General features: G+C 45.4%; 1 protein-coding gene across 1 annotated transcript in view; it reads right to left on the bottom strand.

Annotated features, from left to right (window-relative positions):
* The window catches only part of tspearb (thrombospondin-type laminin G domain and EAR repeats b), an 81877-nt gene that overhangs the window by 14185 nt on the left and 49034 nt on the right, over positions 1-18658 (bottom strand). Inside the window, exon 9 of the mRNA XM_070874895.1 lies at positions 2454-2683. Coding sequence (XP_070730996.1) covers positions 2454-2683 — 230 coding nt within the window. The remainder of the gene's footprint in view (positions 1-2453; positions 2684-18658) is intronic.

The raw sequence follows: 18658 nt of genomic DNA on the forward strand, positions 1-18658 counted from the left end.
TGGTGTTTCTCAGGGAGATATCTATACACTGACTGGTGTTCCTCAGTTTTTCCCTCAAGAAGATATCACACACTACAATGGAGGACCTGATGAACAATATCCCTCCTTAAGACAATCAGGGATTGCAGGACAGATTGGCCAATCATGCTTTATCGGGAATGATATTTCCATTGTTTCCCAACATCAGAGGGAGGGAGGGAGTCCTGTTTTTTTTGATATATATTAAAAGCGGAGACTGCACAAGCCAAGTGATGTGGTTCCAAAGAGATGCAGCACTTCATACTGATGAATCTATGGCAGTGTGCACTGTTCTCTGTTATTGTCACATGATTTATACCCTGTACATCCTTGAAATCAATACAAAGCAAGGCTGCCTTCATACCACTCTGCACTTAGATTGTGAAAACCAGTTGGCACAGAAGGTGAAATTTGATTTGCTTGTAACTAGGTGTAACTAATGGTGGAGGACCTCAGGGTTTGAGTAATGATATAAATATTTTGTACACACAGCACTATCTGGATTGTGCTGAGCTGTCAGTCATTTGTAACCAGTATCTCAAGATAATGATTACTTAAAGATTATCCCTGCTTATCTTAGGAAATTTGCCTTTCCTATAACATTCTAAATACACTCAACATCTGCTCCCTCATCCATCAATAACAACAACTTGCATTTATGAGGAGCCTTTAACACATCCCAAGGTGCTTCACAGGAACATTGTCAAACAAAATTTAACATCAGGCCACATAAGGAGATATTCGGACAGGTGATCAAAAGCTTGCTTTTAAGGAGAATCTTAAAGGAGAAAGGTGGAGAGGGATAGAGGTTCAGGGAGGATATTCCAGAGTGTATGGTCTAGACAGCTGAAGCCATGGCCACCAATGATAGAGCGATTAAAATCAGGGATGCGCAAGAGACCAGATTTGGAGGAATGTAGAGATATCAGGGGGTTGCAGGGCTGGAGGAGGTTACAGAGATAGGGAGAGGTGAGGCCATGGGGAGATTTGAACACAAGGATGAGAATTTTAAAATCGCGGCATTGCCAAACCAAGACCCAATATAGATCAGCGAGCAACAGGGGTGATGGGTGAATGAGGACTTGTTGCAAGTTAGGATACAGGCAACAGTTTTAAATGAACTCAAGTTTACTGAGGGGGGAAGATGGGAGGCTGGCCAGGGAAATAGTCGAGTCCAGGCGTAACAAAGGTTTCAGCAGCACATGAGCAGAGGCAGGGGTGGAGACGAGCGACATTACATAGGTGGAAATAGATGGTCTTTGTGATGGAGAGGCTATGGGGTCAGAAGCTCAGCTCAGAGTCAAATATAACAGTCTGTTTCAGCCTCAGACAGTGGCTAGGGGGGAAATGGAGTTTAAAATGTAAATAAAAACTGTGTTTTACACTCAGAGGACCTCCAGTCTGGTTGGACACCTTCAACAACTTGAAGGAATGTCACAGGCAGTGAGGGAAAAGAATAGTGGGGAGGAGTAGATCAAATCCCAGTGGCCCGTGGTGTGACAGACTGGAAGGAGATCTCATAAACCCCTCCCCACAGTGTGCACTAAAACAGCTGAGCTCCCTTAACACCAGCAGTGAAGAGAGAAGGGAGATAGAGTGAAATGGAAGTGAGCTATGGACGAGAGATAGATGGAGAGAAATAAGGAGAATTTTAATCCAACGATTTTTGCTGCGGTAATGGCTCAATATTTACAGAGATGCAAAAATCAGTCACATTCTCATTACACACTTGCATTGCTGTGAATTTAGGTAAAGTTGAATTTCACCCAGACTTGATCTTTAGTGAGGTTCGCCATTGTGTAATTGCATGGAATTCTTGCTCATTCAACAGAGTCACTGTGCTAACAGACTACTCTGAGCCTCTGTTTATTCACATGACACAGTGTCCCTGTTAATTCACAGGGTAATGATTCCTTACTGTGTATCTGTACAGGGAATGTTGCATTGTCAGAGATTCCATGCTCTGTATGAAACAATAAACATATCTGCCTGATCCATTGGTTCAGGTGAATGTATCCATCTTAACAGTCAGAAAAGAGCAGGTAGTTCTCACAGTTTCCTGACTAACATTCATCCCTCAACCAACACCACCAAAAGTAGATTAACTAGTTATTTCTCTCAGTGGTATCTGTGGGATCTTGTTGTGAGTTGAACAGTCATTGTGTTTGCTAATGTAAGAATGGTGACCCCCCATTGCAAAGTAATTCATTTCCTGTGATGGTCTTTGAGATGTTCCCAAGTGACAAGATAGATAGAGTGAAGGTACAGATCCGCCCTCATCTAATTGAATGATGGAACAGGCTCAAGGGGCTGAATGACCCCCTTCTGTTCCTATGACATGGTAAAGTGCTGTAGAAATGCAAAAGACTATGCTTCTTTTCACTCTCTATGAGTGTGCATGTCTAATTAAATGAACAGAGGAACTGGGCACTCACCGGAATTGACTGGAAAAGTCGGAACATTCCACCCAGCTGGATGTAAATCCTGGAGTAGATCCGGGTTGATGTTCCATTGAAGGTGTTCGCTACGACTAAGAAAGAATAGGGTCCGATTGTAAAGAATTCCCAGTCATAGGCTCCCGAGGTGGGGATGGTCTGGTTCCTTTCGAATAGACGTGTGTCTGGGTTCCATTTGTAAATGATGCTGTCAATGTTGTGGTTGTCTCCTTAAAGGTAGAAGCAAATGCAATCAGATTCCAGGACATGGTCCCTGGCCCTTAGCGTCCAAATTAAGGGGCCTCTGTTTACAGATACTCTCAGCAAAGTTGTAAACAGTGACCAACAAACCCCAGGGAGGTTGCCATGGACAAACAACCTGTAGCCAATGAAAAAGAAAAAAGAATGAACTTGTATTGCTCCTTTCACAACATCCCAAAGCGCTTTACAGCCAATTAAGTACTTTTTGAAGTGTAGTCACTGTTGTACTGTAAGAAACGCGGCAGCCAATTTGCACACAGCAAGGCCCCACACAGCAATGAGATAAATATCCAGATTTTTGTTTAGTGACATTGGTTGAGGGATAAATATTAGCCAGGAAGAACTCCCCTGCTCTTCTTTGAATCTTTTATGGATCTTTTATGTGCACCTGAAAGGGCAGACAGGGTCTCAGCTTAACGTCTCATCCGAAAGACAGCACCTCCGACAATGCAACACTCCCTCGGCACTGCACTGGAATGTCAACGTAGATTTTGTGCTCATGTCCTTGGAGTGGGACTATGAACCCACAACTTTCTGACTCAGAGGCGAGAGTGCTACCCACTGAGGCACAGCTGACACTTACCAACCAGAGCGGGCGATTCCTGTCTACAGGCGTGTGTGTACCTGTGCTGCTCGATGTATATGTGACTGCAGCCTGTGCTTACATGTGTTATCCCATGTGAGAACTGAGATGAAGATGAATGCCTCTTAGAAAAGGTAAATGAATATAAGGTGCATGGAGATTTAGAAGAAATAAAACAAGAAAATCAGATTGGAAAAAGTGAAAATATACTAATCAAAATATATACAAATTTATTTTAAAAATTCGCACATTCGCAATTACTCAATATGGGATTAGTTGTTAAAAGTTAGTATTTTATAATGCAATTAATGTCTTTTTCGCAAATTGTTGCAATACGTTATTACATTTGTGATCCAACTTTCAATTTTTTTTTAAACATTGAGTTTAGTTTGACTTAATTCTTCCCTGGTTTAAACTGGGGTGTGGTGACATTGATTTGATTACTCAACCCCATATCCCAGGCCTTCCACACTCCATCTGAAAAAGATGTCGATTGTGATTACGCTCGTGTTCAACCTTGTACATATTCTCTGTACCTCTCCTGTTGACACACTTATTTTTTATTTCAATCGAACACTGATGAAGACTGACCTCCCCCCACAGACCAGCTCGCTGCCTCTCCTTCAGTCTCAAAAGGAGCAACAACAACAAAAAAATGAAGGTCGACACAAGCAAAGTGTTCAAAGACTTTTACAGATTTTGTTCTGACTTGCTTCTCTGTTTTGATTTGCCTAGAGTGCAATGGAATAAAACTTTTTTCCTGAAATGTTAACATATCTTTTTGAAATTCTGCATAATTGCATCACATCGTCCAAACAGGGGAATTTATTTGATGATTCCAGGTGGACAGGCCTGGGTACACTGGGTTAAAGTTTAACCCTTTGGAACCCCACCTTCTCCAAACTTCTTTCCAAAGTCAAACTGAGCTTGACCATAATTAGTGACTGAGGATTTCAATCACCTGCCTCAAAAAGAAAGACTTGCATTTATACAGCGCCTTTCACGACCTCAGGATGTCCCATAGCGCTTCACTGCCAATGAAGGACTTTTTGAAGTGTAGTCACTGCTGTAATGGAGGGAAAATGCAGCTGCCAATTTGTGCACAGCAAGGTCCCATAAACAGCAATGTGATCTGTTATCTTCATTAACATTGCCTCGAAATGCCAGCGGCAATAGAAGCTCTGCCGCAAAAAAATCAACACTGAAGCACTCAAAGACCCTGCAGAAAAAAGCCCTATTCAGCCAACGCCTCACAGCCAGCGTATAGACTCCAAACGAACCATAGTGCCTGGTCTACTCTCAAGTCTACCATAATCAGCACCTGTGAAGAGACTTGACATGTATGTATGCTTGGCGTTACTAGCCACCAGGGAAGTAATTGGGTTGTACACACGTGTGTGCGGGCCAGGTATATAAAGCAATCCACCATGTAATGTGGGCACTTTGGGCCCGAATAAAGTTGAGCCAGGTTTGCACCTGAGTGAGTTTACAGTATTCAGTCAATCGAGCTATTACATGCATAAAATTTGGCGAAGAGGTAACTCAAGAACTTTCTGATGCAAAATGAGCACCATTGGAATTCTGGAGAGATTCGTGGAGGGAGAGGACTGGTTGTATTTTATCGATCGCCTGGACCAGTACTTCGTGGCCAACAAAATGGAGGAAGCTACTGATGCAGTTAGGCGCAGGGCGGTTTTCCTCATTGTTTCCTTAAGGAAGTGGCCCTAGAAATAGTGGATGCATTGGTGATCATCTTCTTACAGTCTACCGACTCTGGATCAGTTCCTATGGACTGGAGGGTAGCTAATATAACACCACTTTTTAAAAAAGGAGGGAGAGAGAAAACACGGAATTATAGACTGGTTAGCCTGACATCAGTAGTGGGGAAAATGTTGGAATCAATTATTAAAGATGAAATAACAGCGCATTTGGAAAGCAGTGACAGGATCGGTCCAAGTCAACATGGATTTATGAAAGGGAAATCATGCTTGACAAATCTTCTAGAAATTTCGAGGATGTAACTAGTAGAGTGGACAAGGGAGAACCAGTGGATGTGGTGTATTTCGACTTTCAAAAGGCTTTTGACAAGGTCTCACATTGAAGAGATTAATGTGCAAAATTAAAGCACATGGTATTGGGGGTAATGTACTGACGTGGATAGAGTTCTGGTTGGCAGACAGGAAGCAGAGAGTCGGGATAAACAGGTCCTTTTCAGAATGGCAAGCAGTAGCTAGTGGGGTGCCGCAGGGCTCAGTGCTGGGACCCCAGCTATTTACAATATACATTAATGATTTGGATGAAGGAATTGGGTGTAATATCTCCAAGTTTGCAGATGACACTAAAGTGGGTGGCGGTGTGAGCTGTGGGGAGGACACTAAGAGGCTGCAGGGTGACTTGGACAGGTTCGGTGAGTGGGCAAATGCATGGCAGATGCAGTATAATGACGATAAATGTGAGGTTATCCACTTTGGGGGCAAAAACACAAAGGCAGAATATTATCTGAATGGCGGCAGATTAGGAATAGGGGAGGTGCAACGAGACTTGGGTGTCATGGTTCATCAGTCATTGAAAGTTGGCATGCAGGTACAGCAGGCGGTGAAGAAGGCAAATGGTATGTTGGCCTTCATAGCTAGGGGTTTTGAGTATAGGAGCAGGGAGGTCTTACTGCAGTTGTACAGGGCCTTGGTGAGGCCTCATCTGGAATATTGTGTTCCGTTTTGGTTTCTTAATCTGAGGAAGGACATTCTTGCTGTTGAGGGAGTGCAGCGAAGGTTCACCAGACTGATTCCCAGGATGGCTGGACTGACAGTTGAGGAGAAACTGGATTGACTGGGCCTTTATTCATTGGTGTTTAGAAGGATGAGAGGGGATCTCATAGAAACATATAAAATTCTGATGGGACTGGACATGTTAGATGCAGGAAGAATGTTCCCGATGTTGGGGAAGTCCAGAACTAGGGGACACAGTCCAAGGATAAGGGGTAAGCCATTTTGGACTGAGATGAGGAGAAACCTCTTCACTCAGAGAGTTGTTAACCTGTGGAATTCCCTACCGCAGAGAATTGTTGATGCCAGTTCATTGGATATATTCAAGAGGGAGTTAGTTATGGCCCTTACGGCTAAAGGGATCAAGGGGTATGGAGAGAAAGCAGGAAAGGGGTACTGAGGGAATGATCAGCCATGATCTCATTGAATGGTGGTGCAGGCTCGAAGGGCCGATTGGCCTACTCCTGCACCTATTTTCTATGTTTCTATGTTTCTATGTTTGCGGTCCAAAAATCTATAGCCTCATAAAGAATTTCCTCTCGCCTGCACGCTCAACGGACAAGGACTATGAGGAATTGTGTGCTCTGGTACGTGACCATCTCAAACCAAAAAAAGGCATCATCATCTCAAGCTATCGATTCTGCACGCATGTTCGTTCTGAGAGCCAGAATGTATCGGAATTCGGCGCCGACTTAAGACGTCTTGCTGGGCCATGTAAGTTCGAAGACGCGTTGGGAGACATGCTGCGAGATTTCTTCGTAATAGGAATCAACCACGAGGTGATCCTCTGGAAGTTATTGGCTGCGGAGACGCTGGATTTGAGCAAGGCCATCGCGATTGCCCAGGCATGCATGACAATGGATGATAATTTAAGGCAGATATCATCAAAGAGTCGGAGCTCCAAGACAAGTACTGTAAACAAGCTTGTGTTTGGCAGAGCTGCTTATGGCAAACCTGTAGCAGCTCAAAGTCCACCAACGGGTACGAAACCGATTTCACCCTGTTGGCGTTGTGGGGGCAATCATCGGCATCATCAGTGTCATTTTAAACAGTACATCTGTAAAGGCTGTTCAAAAGTGGGGCAACTTCAGCGAATGTGTCCACAACTGAGCAAGTGCGCTTCGTCTCACCACGTGGATGATGATGACCAGTCCAGCGCGGACCTGGATATGCAACCCGAGATACCCAAGAAGGAAGTGTAAGGACTGTATTCGTTCCTGACAAAGAGCCAACCGATAATGGTTAATGTGAAACTAAATGGCGTGCTGGTATCGATGGAATTGGACACGGGTGCGAGTCAGTCGATAATGAGCCAAAGGACATTCGACAAGCTGTGGGACACTGAGGCTGTGAAGCCTAAGCTGAGTCCAGTCAATGCCAAGTTGCGTACTTACACCAAAGAACTCATACCAGTGATTGGCAGTGCAGTAGTCAAGGTGTGATACAATGATGTGGTTCATGATCTAACATTATGGATCATTCCAGGAAATGGTCCAATGCTGTTCGGCAGGAATTGGCTCAAAAAAATCAAATGGAATTGGAACAATATCAAAGCATCGTCATTGGTGGATGACACTTCGTGTGCTCAAGTGCTGAGGAAGTTTCCCTCACTGTTTGAACCGGGCATCGGCAATTTCACAGGAGCCAAGGTGCAGATTCACCTGGACTCAGGTGCAAGACCCGTCCATCACAAAGCTCGGTCTGTTCCATACATGATGAGGGAGAAGGTCGAAATTGAGCTGGACAGACTCCAACGTGAAGGGGTCATATCACCGGTTGAATTTAACGAATGGGCCAGCCCCATTGTTCCTGTGTTGAAGAGTGATGGCCCTGTCAGGATTTGTGGAGACTACAAGGTCACGATCAACCAATTTTCGAAACAGGATCAGTACCCGTTACTGAAGGCTGATTACCTGTTTGCAATGCTAGCCGGCGGGAAGTCGGTCATTAAACTGGTTCTGACGTCGGCCTATATGACACAGGTGCTCGTTGACACGTTGAAGAAACTTACATGCATCAGCACTAATAAAGGACTGTTTATCTACAACAGGTGTCCTTTTGGATTTTGCTCGAATGCAGCCATATTTCAGAGGAACATGGAGAGTCTACTGAAGTCCGTCCCTAGAACCGTTGTGTTTCAAGATGACATTCTGGTCACAGGTCATGACACTGCCGAACACCTGAACAACACTGAAGAGTTTCTACATTGTCTGGACAAAGTGGGACTCAGGCTGAAACGTTCGAAGTGTGTCTTCATGGCACCGGAAGTCGAATTTCTGGGGAGGAAGATTGCTGCTGATGGCATCAGGCCTACGGACTCGAAAACCAAGGCCATCAAAAATGCACCCAGGCCTCAGAATGTGATGGAGCTGCATTCGTTCCTTGGTCTGCTCAACTACTTCGGTAATTTCTTACACAGATTGAGCACTTTATTAGAGCCACTGCACATGCTGCTCAGAAAAGGCGACAACTGGGTTTGGGGTGTGTCTCAAGATAGAGCTTTCGAGAAAGCTACAAATCTACTTTTCTCTAAAAAGTTGCTGGTATATTATGATCCCTGTAAGCATCTAGTATTAGCCCGTGATGCCTCATCATGGGGTTGGCTGCGTACTCCAACAAGCTAATGAGTCAGGTAAACTACAACCCGTTGCATATGCTTCGAAAAGTTTGTCAAAGGCGGCAAGAGCCTACAGCATAGTAGAAAAAGAAGCTTTAGCCTGCGTTTATGGGGTTAAAAAGATGCATCAGTACCTGTTTGGTCTTCAGTTTGAACTCGAAACGGAATCACAAGCCACTCATTTCATTGTTTTTGGAAAACAAAGGTATCAATACCAATGCATCGTCCCGCATCCAGAGGTGGGCGCTGACATTATCTGCCTATGATTATGTCATTCGCCATAGACCTGGCACCGAGAATTGTGCTGATGCACTGAGCTGTCTGCCTTTATCCATACCGCAGGTGGAGACACCACAAACTGCTGATCTACTGTTAGTTATGGATGCTTTTTGAGAGTGAAGGAACCCCTGTCACTGCTCAACAAGGATCTGGACCAGACAGGACCCGATTTTATCGGTTGTAAAACGTTGTGTCCTTAGTGGTGATTGGTCTGCTATACCTATGGAAATGTGTGATGAGACCAAACCTTACAGCCGTCGCAAAGAGGAACTATCCATTCAGTCAGATTGGTTACTGTGGGGTGATCGTGCTGTTATGCCTAAGAAAGGCAGAGAGAAATTTGTATGTGATCTACACAGCACTCATCCCGGTATTATCATGATGAAAACCATCGCCAGGTCTCACGTATGGTGGCCTGGAATTGACTGTGATCTGAAATCATGTGTGCATCAGTGCAACACTTGCATGCAGCTAAGCAAAGTACCAGTGGAATCTCCGCTAAGTCTGTGGTCATGGCCATCCAAACCATGGTCAAGGATCCACATCGACTTTGCGGGTCCTTTCCTGGGTAAGATGTAAGTTGTGGTGGATGCATATTCCAAGTGGGTAGAGTGTATAATCATGTCATCCAGTACATCCACAGCTACCACTGAGAGGCTTTATGTCATGTTTGCTACTCATGGTCTGCCTGACATTGTTGTGAGCGACAACGGATCTTGCTTCGCAAGTGTGGAGTTTCAAGAGTTCATGAAACTCAATGGTATCAAACATGTGAGGTCAGCACCATTCAAACGTGCTTCTAATGGTCAAGCAGAGCGTGCTGTCCAAACCATCAAGCAGAGTATGAAATGTGTAACTCAGGGTTCACTACAGACTCGCTTGTCATGCATATTGCTTAGTTACAGGACAAGACCCCACACGCTTACCGGGGTCTCCCTTGCTGAACTATTGATGAAGAGAGGTCTCAAGACCAAGCTCTCGCTCGTCCATCCTGATTTGAACGATCATGTTGAAAACAGACGTCAAAATCAGCAGGGATATCATGATCGTGCTGCTGTGTCACACGACTTCTCTGTTAAGGATCCTGTGTATGTGCTAAATTATGGTCAAGGTCCCCCAAGTGAATCGCTGGTACTGTTACGGCCAAGGAGGGTAACAGAGTGTTTATTGTCATGCTCAGGAATGGGCAAACATGCAGGAAACATGTTGATCAGATAAAGTTGTGGCACACGGATGAACTGGAACAAGTTGAGGAAGTTACGATCAGTGACCAACCAACCTATATTCATTCATCAATGAATCTGGACTTTCAATCTCTGACATGGTCATTGCCACTCCCATCAGATTGGCTACCCAGCCCCCAGTCATAACCGACTCAGAACACTCGCCCAGAATTGGAGTTCAACTGAGACGATCAATTGTGGACCAGGTATATAAAGCACTCCACCATGTAATGTGGGCACTTTGGGCCCGAATAAAGTTGAGCCAGGTTTGCACCTGAGTGAGTTTACAGTATTCAGTCTGTCGAGTTATTATATACATAACAAGACTCTTGGTTACTCTACCAAAAAACATCAAGACTGGTTCGATGAGAATGACCAGGAGATCCAGGAGCTAATAAACCGTAAACGCAAGACATTCTTGAATTGGAAACAGCATCAGAACTCGAGTGAAAGAAAACAGATCTACAGGCAACTCAATTCCGAGCTCCAACAAAAAAACTATGACCTAAAGAACAGATAGTGGTTGGAAAGCATGCAGGAAGTCCAGCAACTAGCTGACAACTATGATGTACATGGCTTTTTTAGCGCAGTCCGGACCATCTTTGGCCCAAGCACTCAAGGTCCTACTCCACTGAGAGCTAAGAACGGCGAGCTACTCATCAGGGATAGAGAGCAGTCAGTGCCTGCTGGAAGCATCACTTCAAGGATCGCCTCAACCAAGACTCTGTCTTTGACGTGAGCATCTCGACTCCATCCCACAGCATGCTACCCGCCACCATCTCGGCACACCAGTCTGGCATAAGGTTGAAAAGGCCATCCGACAACTGAAAAACAAGAAGGCCTCAGGAGCAGATGGAATCCCTGCCAAAGTACTGAAGCATGGCGGAGAAGTACTCTTGGAGCTAATCCATGACGTCATCATTCTCATCTGGAAGGAGGAGAGCATACCGGGGGATCTCAAAGACGCTGTAATCGTGACCATTTTCAAGAAAGGGGACAAGACCGATTGCGGTAATTACAGAGGAGTCTCCCTGCTGTCTGCTGCAGGGAAAATTATCGCAAGAATCCTCCTCAATCGTTTCCTCCCAGTGGATGAAGAGCTCCTCCCAGAGTCGCAATACAGATTCCGCCCACTTAGAGGCACAACGGACATGATTTTCACCGCACGACAAATCCAAAAAAATGTAGGGAGCAGCACCAACCTTCTTTGACTTCACAAAGGTTTTCAACTTTGTCAACTGAGAGGGATTATGGAGTGTCCTCCTCAAATTTGGCTGTCCTCCAAAATTTGTCACTACCCTCTGCGTGCTTGATGATGACATGCAAGCCGTGATCCTGACCAACGGATCCACCACAGTCCCAATACAAGTGCAGACCAGGGTCAAGAAAGGCTATGTCATCGCACCAATACTTTCTCAATCTTTCTCCCTGCAATGCTTCATCTAATCTCCAAAAAGCTCCCCACTGGAGTAGAACTAATCCAAACGACAAACATGAAATTGTTCAACCTCCGTTGGCCTCCAGTCAAGCACCAAGGTTGTCTCATCCTCTGTCATTGAATTACAGTATGCAGGCGATGCTTGCGTTTGCGTACACTCAGAGACCGAACTCCAAACTATCATTGACACCTTCAGTGAAGGGTATGAGAGTCTGGGCCTTACATTAAACATCTGTAAAACAGAGGTTCTCTACCAACCTGACCAAGCCTCACAGTACTGTGCCCGATCATAGAAACATAGAAATATAGAAAATAGGTGCAGGAATAGGCCATTCGGCACTTCGAGCCTGCACCACCATTCAATAAGATCATGGCTGATCATTCACCTCAGTTCCACGTTCCTGCTTTCTCTCCAACTCCTTGATCCCTTTAGCCGTAAGGGCCATATCTAAGTCCCTCTTGAATATATCTAACGAACTGGCATCAACAACTCTCTGCAGTAGAGAATTCCACAGGTTAACAACTCTCTGAATGAAGAAGTTTCTCCTCATCTTGGTCCTAAATGGCTTACCCGTTATTCTTAGACTGTGGCCCCCTGGTTCTGGACGTCCCCAACATCGGGAACATTCTTCCTGCATCTAATCTGTCCAGTTCCGTCAGAATTTTATATGTTTCTATGAGATCCCTCTCATTCTTCTAAACTCCAGTGAATACAGGCCTAGTCTATCCAGTCTCTCCTCACATGTCAGTCCTGCCATCCTGAGAATCAGTCTGGTGAACCTTTGTTGCACTCGCTCAAGAGCAAGAACATCTTTCCTCAGATTAGGAGACGAAAACTGAACACAATATTCCAGGTGAGGCCTCACCAAGGCCCTGTACAACTGCAGTAAGACCTCCCTGCTCCTATACTCAAAACCCCTAGCTATGAAGGCCAACATACCATTTGGCTTCTTAACTGCCTGCTGTACCTGCATGCCAACTTTTAATGACTGATGTATCATGACACCCAAGTCTCATTGCACCTTCCCTTTTCCTAATCTGCCGCCATTCAGATAATATTCTGCCTTCATGTTTTTGTCACCAAAATGGATAACCTCACATTTATCCACATTATATTGCATCTGCCATGCATTTGCCCACTCACCTAACCTGTCCAAGTCACCCTGCAGCCTCTTAGCATCCTCCTCACAGCTCACACCTCCACCCAGCTTAGTGTCACCTGCAAACTTGGAGATATTACACTCAATTCCTTCATCTAAATCATTAATGTATATTCTAAATAGCTGGGGTCCCAGCACGGAGCCCTGCAGCACCCCACTAGTCACTGCCTGCCATTCTGAAAAGGACCAGTTTATTCCGACTCTCTGCTTCCTGTCTGCCAACCAGTTCTCTATCCAAGTCAATACATTACCCCCAATACCATGTGCTTTAATTTTGCACACTAATCTCTTGTGTGGGACCTTGTCAAAAGCCTTTTGAAAGTCCAAATACACCACATCCACTGCTTCTCCCTTGTCCACTCTACTAGTTACATCCACAAAAAATTTCTTGAAGATTTGTCAAGCATGATTTCCCTTTCATAAATCCATGCTGACTTGAACCGATCCTTCACTGCTTTCCAACTGTGCTGCTATTTCATCTTTAATAATTAATTCCAACATTTTCCCCACTACTGATGTCAGGCTAACCGGTCTATAATTCCCCATTTTCTCTCTCCCTCCTTTTTTAAAAAGTGGTGTTACATTAGCTACCCTCCAGTTCATAGGAACTGATCCATAATCGATAGACTGTTGGAAAATGATCACCAATGCATCCACTATTTCTAGGGCCACTTCCCTAAGTACTCTGGGTTGCAGACTATCAGGCCCCGGGGATTGATCAGCCTTCAATCCCATCAAGTTCCCTAACACAATTTCCTGACTAATAAGGATTTCCTTCAGTTCCTCCTTCTCGCTCGAACCTCGGTCCCCTAGAACTTCCGGAAGGTTATTTGTGTTTTCCTTCGTGAAGACAGAACCAAAGTATTTGTTCAATTGGTCTGCCATTTCTTTGTTCCCCATTATAAATTCACCTGATTCTGACTGCAAGGGACCTACGTTTGTCTTCACTAATCTTTTTCTTTTCACATATCTATAGATGCTTTTGCAGTCAGTTTTTATGTTTCCGGCAAGCTTCCTCTTGTACTCTATTTTCCCCTTCTTAATTAAACCCTTTGTCCTCCTCTGCTGAATTCTAAATTTCTCCCAGTCCTCAGATTTGCTGCTTTTTCCAGACAATTTATATGCCTCTTCCTTGGATTTAACACTATCCTTAATTTCCCTTGTTAGCCACGGTTGAGCCACCTTCCCCTTTTTAATTTTTACTCCAGACAGGGATGTACAATTGTTGAAGTTCATCCATGTGATCTTTAAATGTTTGCCATTGCCTATCCACCGTCAACTCTTTAAGTATCATTCGCCAGTCTATTCTCGCCAATTCACGTCTCATACCATCGAAGTTACCTTTCCTTAAATTCAGGACCCAGTCTCTGAATGAACTGTGTTACTCTCCATTTTATAAAGAATTCTACCATATTATGGTCACTCTTCCCCAAGGGGTCTCGCACAACAGGATTGCTAATTAGTCCTGTCTCATTACACATCACCCAGTCTAGGATGGCCAGCCCTCTAGTTGGTTCCTCGACATATTGGTCTAGAAAACCATCCCTAATACACTCCAGGAAATCCTCCTCCACCGTATTGCTACCAGTTTGGTTAGCCCAATCAATATGTAGATTAAAGTCGCCCATGATAACTGCTTACCTTTATTGCACGCATCCCTAATTTCTTGTTTGATGCTGTCCCCAACCTCACTACTACTGTTGGTGGTCTGTACACAACTCCCACTAGCATTTTCTGCCCTTTGGTATTCCGCACCTCTACCCGTACAGATTCCACATCATTCAAGCTAATGTCCTTCCTTACTATTGCGTTAATTTCCTCTTTAACCAGCAATGCTACCTGACCTCCTTTTCCTTTCTGTCTATCCTTCCTGAATGTTGAATACCCATGGATGTTGAGTTCCCAGCCTTGGTCACCCTGGAGCTGTAATCCCCATTATATCATATTCATTAATAGCTGCCTGCGCAGTTAATTCGTCCACCTTATTACGAATATTCCTCGCATTAAGGCACAGAGCCTTCAGGCTTGTCTTTTTAACACACTTTGTCCCTTTAGAATTTTGCTGTAATGTGGCCATTTTTGATTTTTTCCTTGGGTTTCTCTGCCCTCCACTTTTACTTTTCTTCGTTCTATCTTTTGCTTCTGCCCCATTTTAATTCCCTCCAAGATCCACGACAAGACCGTGGAAAGCGAGGACCACCTTCCATACCTTGGGAGCCTCCTGTCAGCGAGGGCAGTCATCGCTAACGAAACCCAACACCGCCTTCAGTGTGCCAGTGCAGCCTTCGGTCACCTGAGGAAAGAGTGTTTGAGGATCAAGACCTCAAACCCGGCACCAAGCTCATGGTCTACAGAGCAGTAGTGATACCCGTCCTCCTTTATGCATCAGAGATATGGACACCTCAAAGCACTGGAGAAGTACCAGCAACGTTGCCTCCGCAAAATTCAGCAAATTCATTAGCAGAATAGGCGCACCATCGTCAGTGTTCTCTCTCAGACCAACATCCCCAGCATCGAAGCATTGACCATGCTCAATCAGCTCCGATGCGCGAGCCACATAGTCCACATGCCTGATACAAGGCTCCCGAAACAAGCACTCTACTCCGAGCTCCGTCACAGCAAGCGAGCCCCAGGAGGGCAAAGAAAACGCTTCAAGGACACCCTCAAAGCCTCCCTGAAAAAATGCAACATTCCCACCGACTCTTGGGAATCATTGGTCCAAGACCGCTCAAAGTGGAGGAGAAGCATTCGGGAAGGCGGCGAACACTTTGAGTCTCTTCATCGGGAGCACTCGGTAGTCAAGTACAAACAGCGGAAGGAACGTACGACAAACCAAGCACCCCACCCACCCATCCTTTCAACCACCACCTGCCCCACCTGTGACTGAGTTTGTAGATTCCACATTGGACTCATCAGTCACCTTAGAACTCATATTAGTGTGGAAGCAAATCATCCTCGACTCCGACCTACTGCCCAAGAGAAGAGAATCTGGTATAAATATTGGGATCAATAATGGCCAGGCCACTGGAGAGAACTCTCCTGCAAAATTTGCCAGGGGATCTTTTACTTGCACCTGAGAGGGCAGATGGGGCCTCGGTTTAATGTCTCATCCGAAAGACAGCACCTCCGACAATGCAGCACTCCTTCAGTGCTGCACTGGGTGTGTTAGCCTAGATTTTGTTCTCAAGTCTCTGGAACTGCTGGGTTTTTTTGTCTTTTGTCACTATATCAGTATAATATTTACTATTCTAGTCTATTAGATAATAAATTGATAATCGCCCAGAAATTGCGATCAGAGGCTTCCCACGGGCGGATCTACCTGGTGGCCCGGGAGGTTCAGAGAATTCTGGTCCTAAGCCTCTACGCAAAGGCCTGCGTAGAGGCCCACGTATTCCAGGGACTTTGACACTTCATACAAGTCCTTGGGATCATGTGGGCCGGCCCAACCAATCCAAGTAGGGGTATTCCCATTCATACATATGGTGATTGGAATGGGAGAGAATTCGAAGGCACTGCCGCCAATACTGGAGTGAAGGAAATCAGGATACGCCAGAGACCAGAATTGGAGGAGTTTAGAGATCTCGGAGGATAGTAGGGCTGGGGGGTTGAGAGACGTAGTGGTGAGGTAGAGCTGGGTGTCATCAGTGTACATGTGAAACCTGACGTTATGTTTTCGGATGATGTCGCCGATGGAGCAACATCCACAAATAGGATAAGTGTTTCAATACATGCCTGATGCACCACAAGCTTATATTTATGTGGCATTTTCTGCCACTTAGAAAAGGAATGTCAAATCGCCTTTCACCCCTTCTCCGTGTGGTCCAGAAGGACTGTGTCCAGGCTGAAGTTATCATCCAACGGGGTCCCTTATTGTGAATCAACAATTTCCAATCAATACCTTCATGATCTCCTTTTGGATAGACAACAACAACAACAACTTGTATTTATAAAGCGCCTTTAACATAGATAAACATCCTAAGGCGCTTCACAGCAGTATTATGCAATAAAATTTGACATCGAGCCGCATAAATAGAAATTAGCGCAGGTGACCAAAAGCTTGGTCAAAGAGGTATGTTTTAAGGAGCGTCTTGAAGTAGGAAAGAGAGGTAGAGAGGCGGAGAGGTTTAAGCGGAGAGTTCCAGAGTTTGGGGCCTAGGCAACAGAAGGCTATGGTTGAGCGATTATAATCAAGGATGCTCAGGAGGGCAGAATTAGAGGAGTGCAGACATCTCAGGAGATTGTGAAACTGGAGGAGATTACAAAGATAGAGGCCATGGAGGGATTTGAAAATAAGAAATAAGACATAAGATAGAATTTTGAAATCGAGGCATTGCTTAACCGGAAGCCAATATAGGTCAGCAAGCACAGGGGTGATGGGTGAGCGGGACTTGGTGCGAGTTAGGACATGGACAGCCGAGTTTTGGATCACCTCTAGTTTACGTAGGGTAGAATGTGGAGGCCAGCCAGGAGTGCGTTGGAATAGTCAAGTCTAGAGGTAACAAAGGCATGAATGACAGCTACAGCAGTGGATGAGCTGAAGAAGGGTGGCGACGGGCGACATTACGGAGGTGGAAATAGGTGGTCTTAGTTACGCTGTGGATATGTGGTCGAAAGCTCATTTCAGGGTCAAATATAACACCGAGGTTGCAAACAGTCTGGTTCAGCCTCAGACAGAAGCTGGGGAGAGGGATGGAGTCAGTGGCTAAGAAAGGAGTTTGTGGCGGGGACAGAAAACAATGGCTTCGGTCTTCCCAATATTTAATTGGAGAAAATGTCTGCTCATCCAGCACTGGATATCGGACAAGTAGTCTGACAATTTAGAGAACGTAGAAGGGTCGAGAGACGTGGTAGTGAGATAGATGTGGGTGTCATCAGCGTATATATGGAAATTGCGTTGTGTTTCTGGATGATGTCGCCAAGGGGCAACATGTAAATGAGAAATAGGAGGGGGCCAAGGATATATCCTTGAGGGACACCAGAGGTAACTGTTATGTAATGATGTGTGTATCGTCCCAGTACCTTAAATGTAATGTAAGTACTATGCCACACCACAGAGGGCGCTGCGGTGGGAAACCCTGGTAGCACCTGTAATAAGGACTATATAAGGCTGACCACCACACCTGGGAGGCACTCTGGAGCTGAACAATAAAGGACGAAGGTCACAGCAGTTAGACTTACACCAGACCGTGTGGAGTCAGTGATTTGTGTGCTACATACACCACATTGGCAACGAGGAAGCGGACGAACTCCACGCAACCATGGCTACTCTGGGCTCGCTAAAGGATTTTACCGTGGGCAATGATTGGGAGGCCTTTACGGAAAGGCTCGAGTACTACTTCACAGCAAATGATCTGACGGAGGACACATACGCAATGAGAGAGAAGCGTAAGGCGATATTGCTCTCCAGTTGTGGAGATGAGGTTTACTGTCTCGTCAGGGATTTGCTGGCACCGGGGAGCGCCAGGGACAAGTCATACGAAGAGCTGACTGAACTCATTCGTGACCAGTTGAAACCGAAGGAGAGCACTCTCACGGCCAGATACAAATTTTACCATCACTGCAGACCTGAGGGCCAGGATGTCACCAAATATGCTGCGGACCTCAGGAGACTCGCGGCGCCGTGTGATTTTGGCGCACACCTTGACGAGGCTCTGCGGGACGTTTTCGTTATGGGGATTGGCCACGAGGGCCTCCTTCACAAGCTGCTGGCCACGGAACCCACAGACATAGAAACATAGAAACATAGAAAATAGGTGCAGAAGCAGGCCATTCAGCCCTTCTAGCCTGCACCGCCATTCAATGAGTTCATGGCTGAACATGAAACTTCAGTACCCCCTTCCTGCTTTCACGCCATACCCCTTGATCCCCCGAGTAGTAAG

The sequence above is a fragment of the Pristiophorus japonicus genome, chromosome 3 (genome assembly GCF_044704955.1).
Source record: "Pristiophorus japonicus isolate sPriJap1 chromosome 3, sPriJap1.hap1, whole genome shotgun sequence".
NCBI classification, from domain to species: Eukaryota; Metazoa; Chordata; class Chondrichthyes; family Pristiophoridae; genus Pristiophorus; species Pristiophorus japonicus.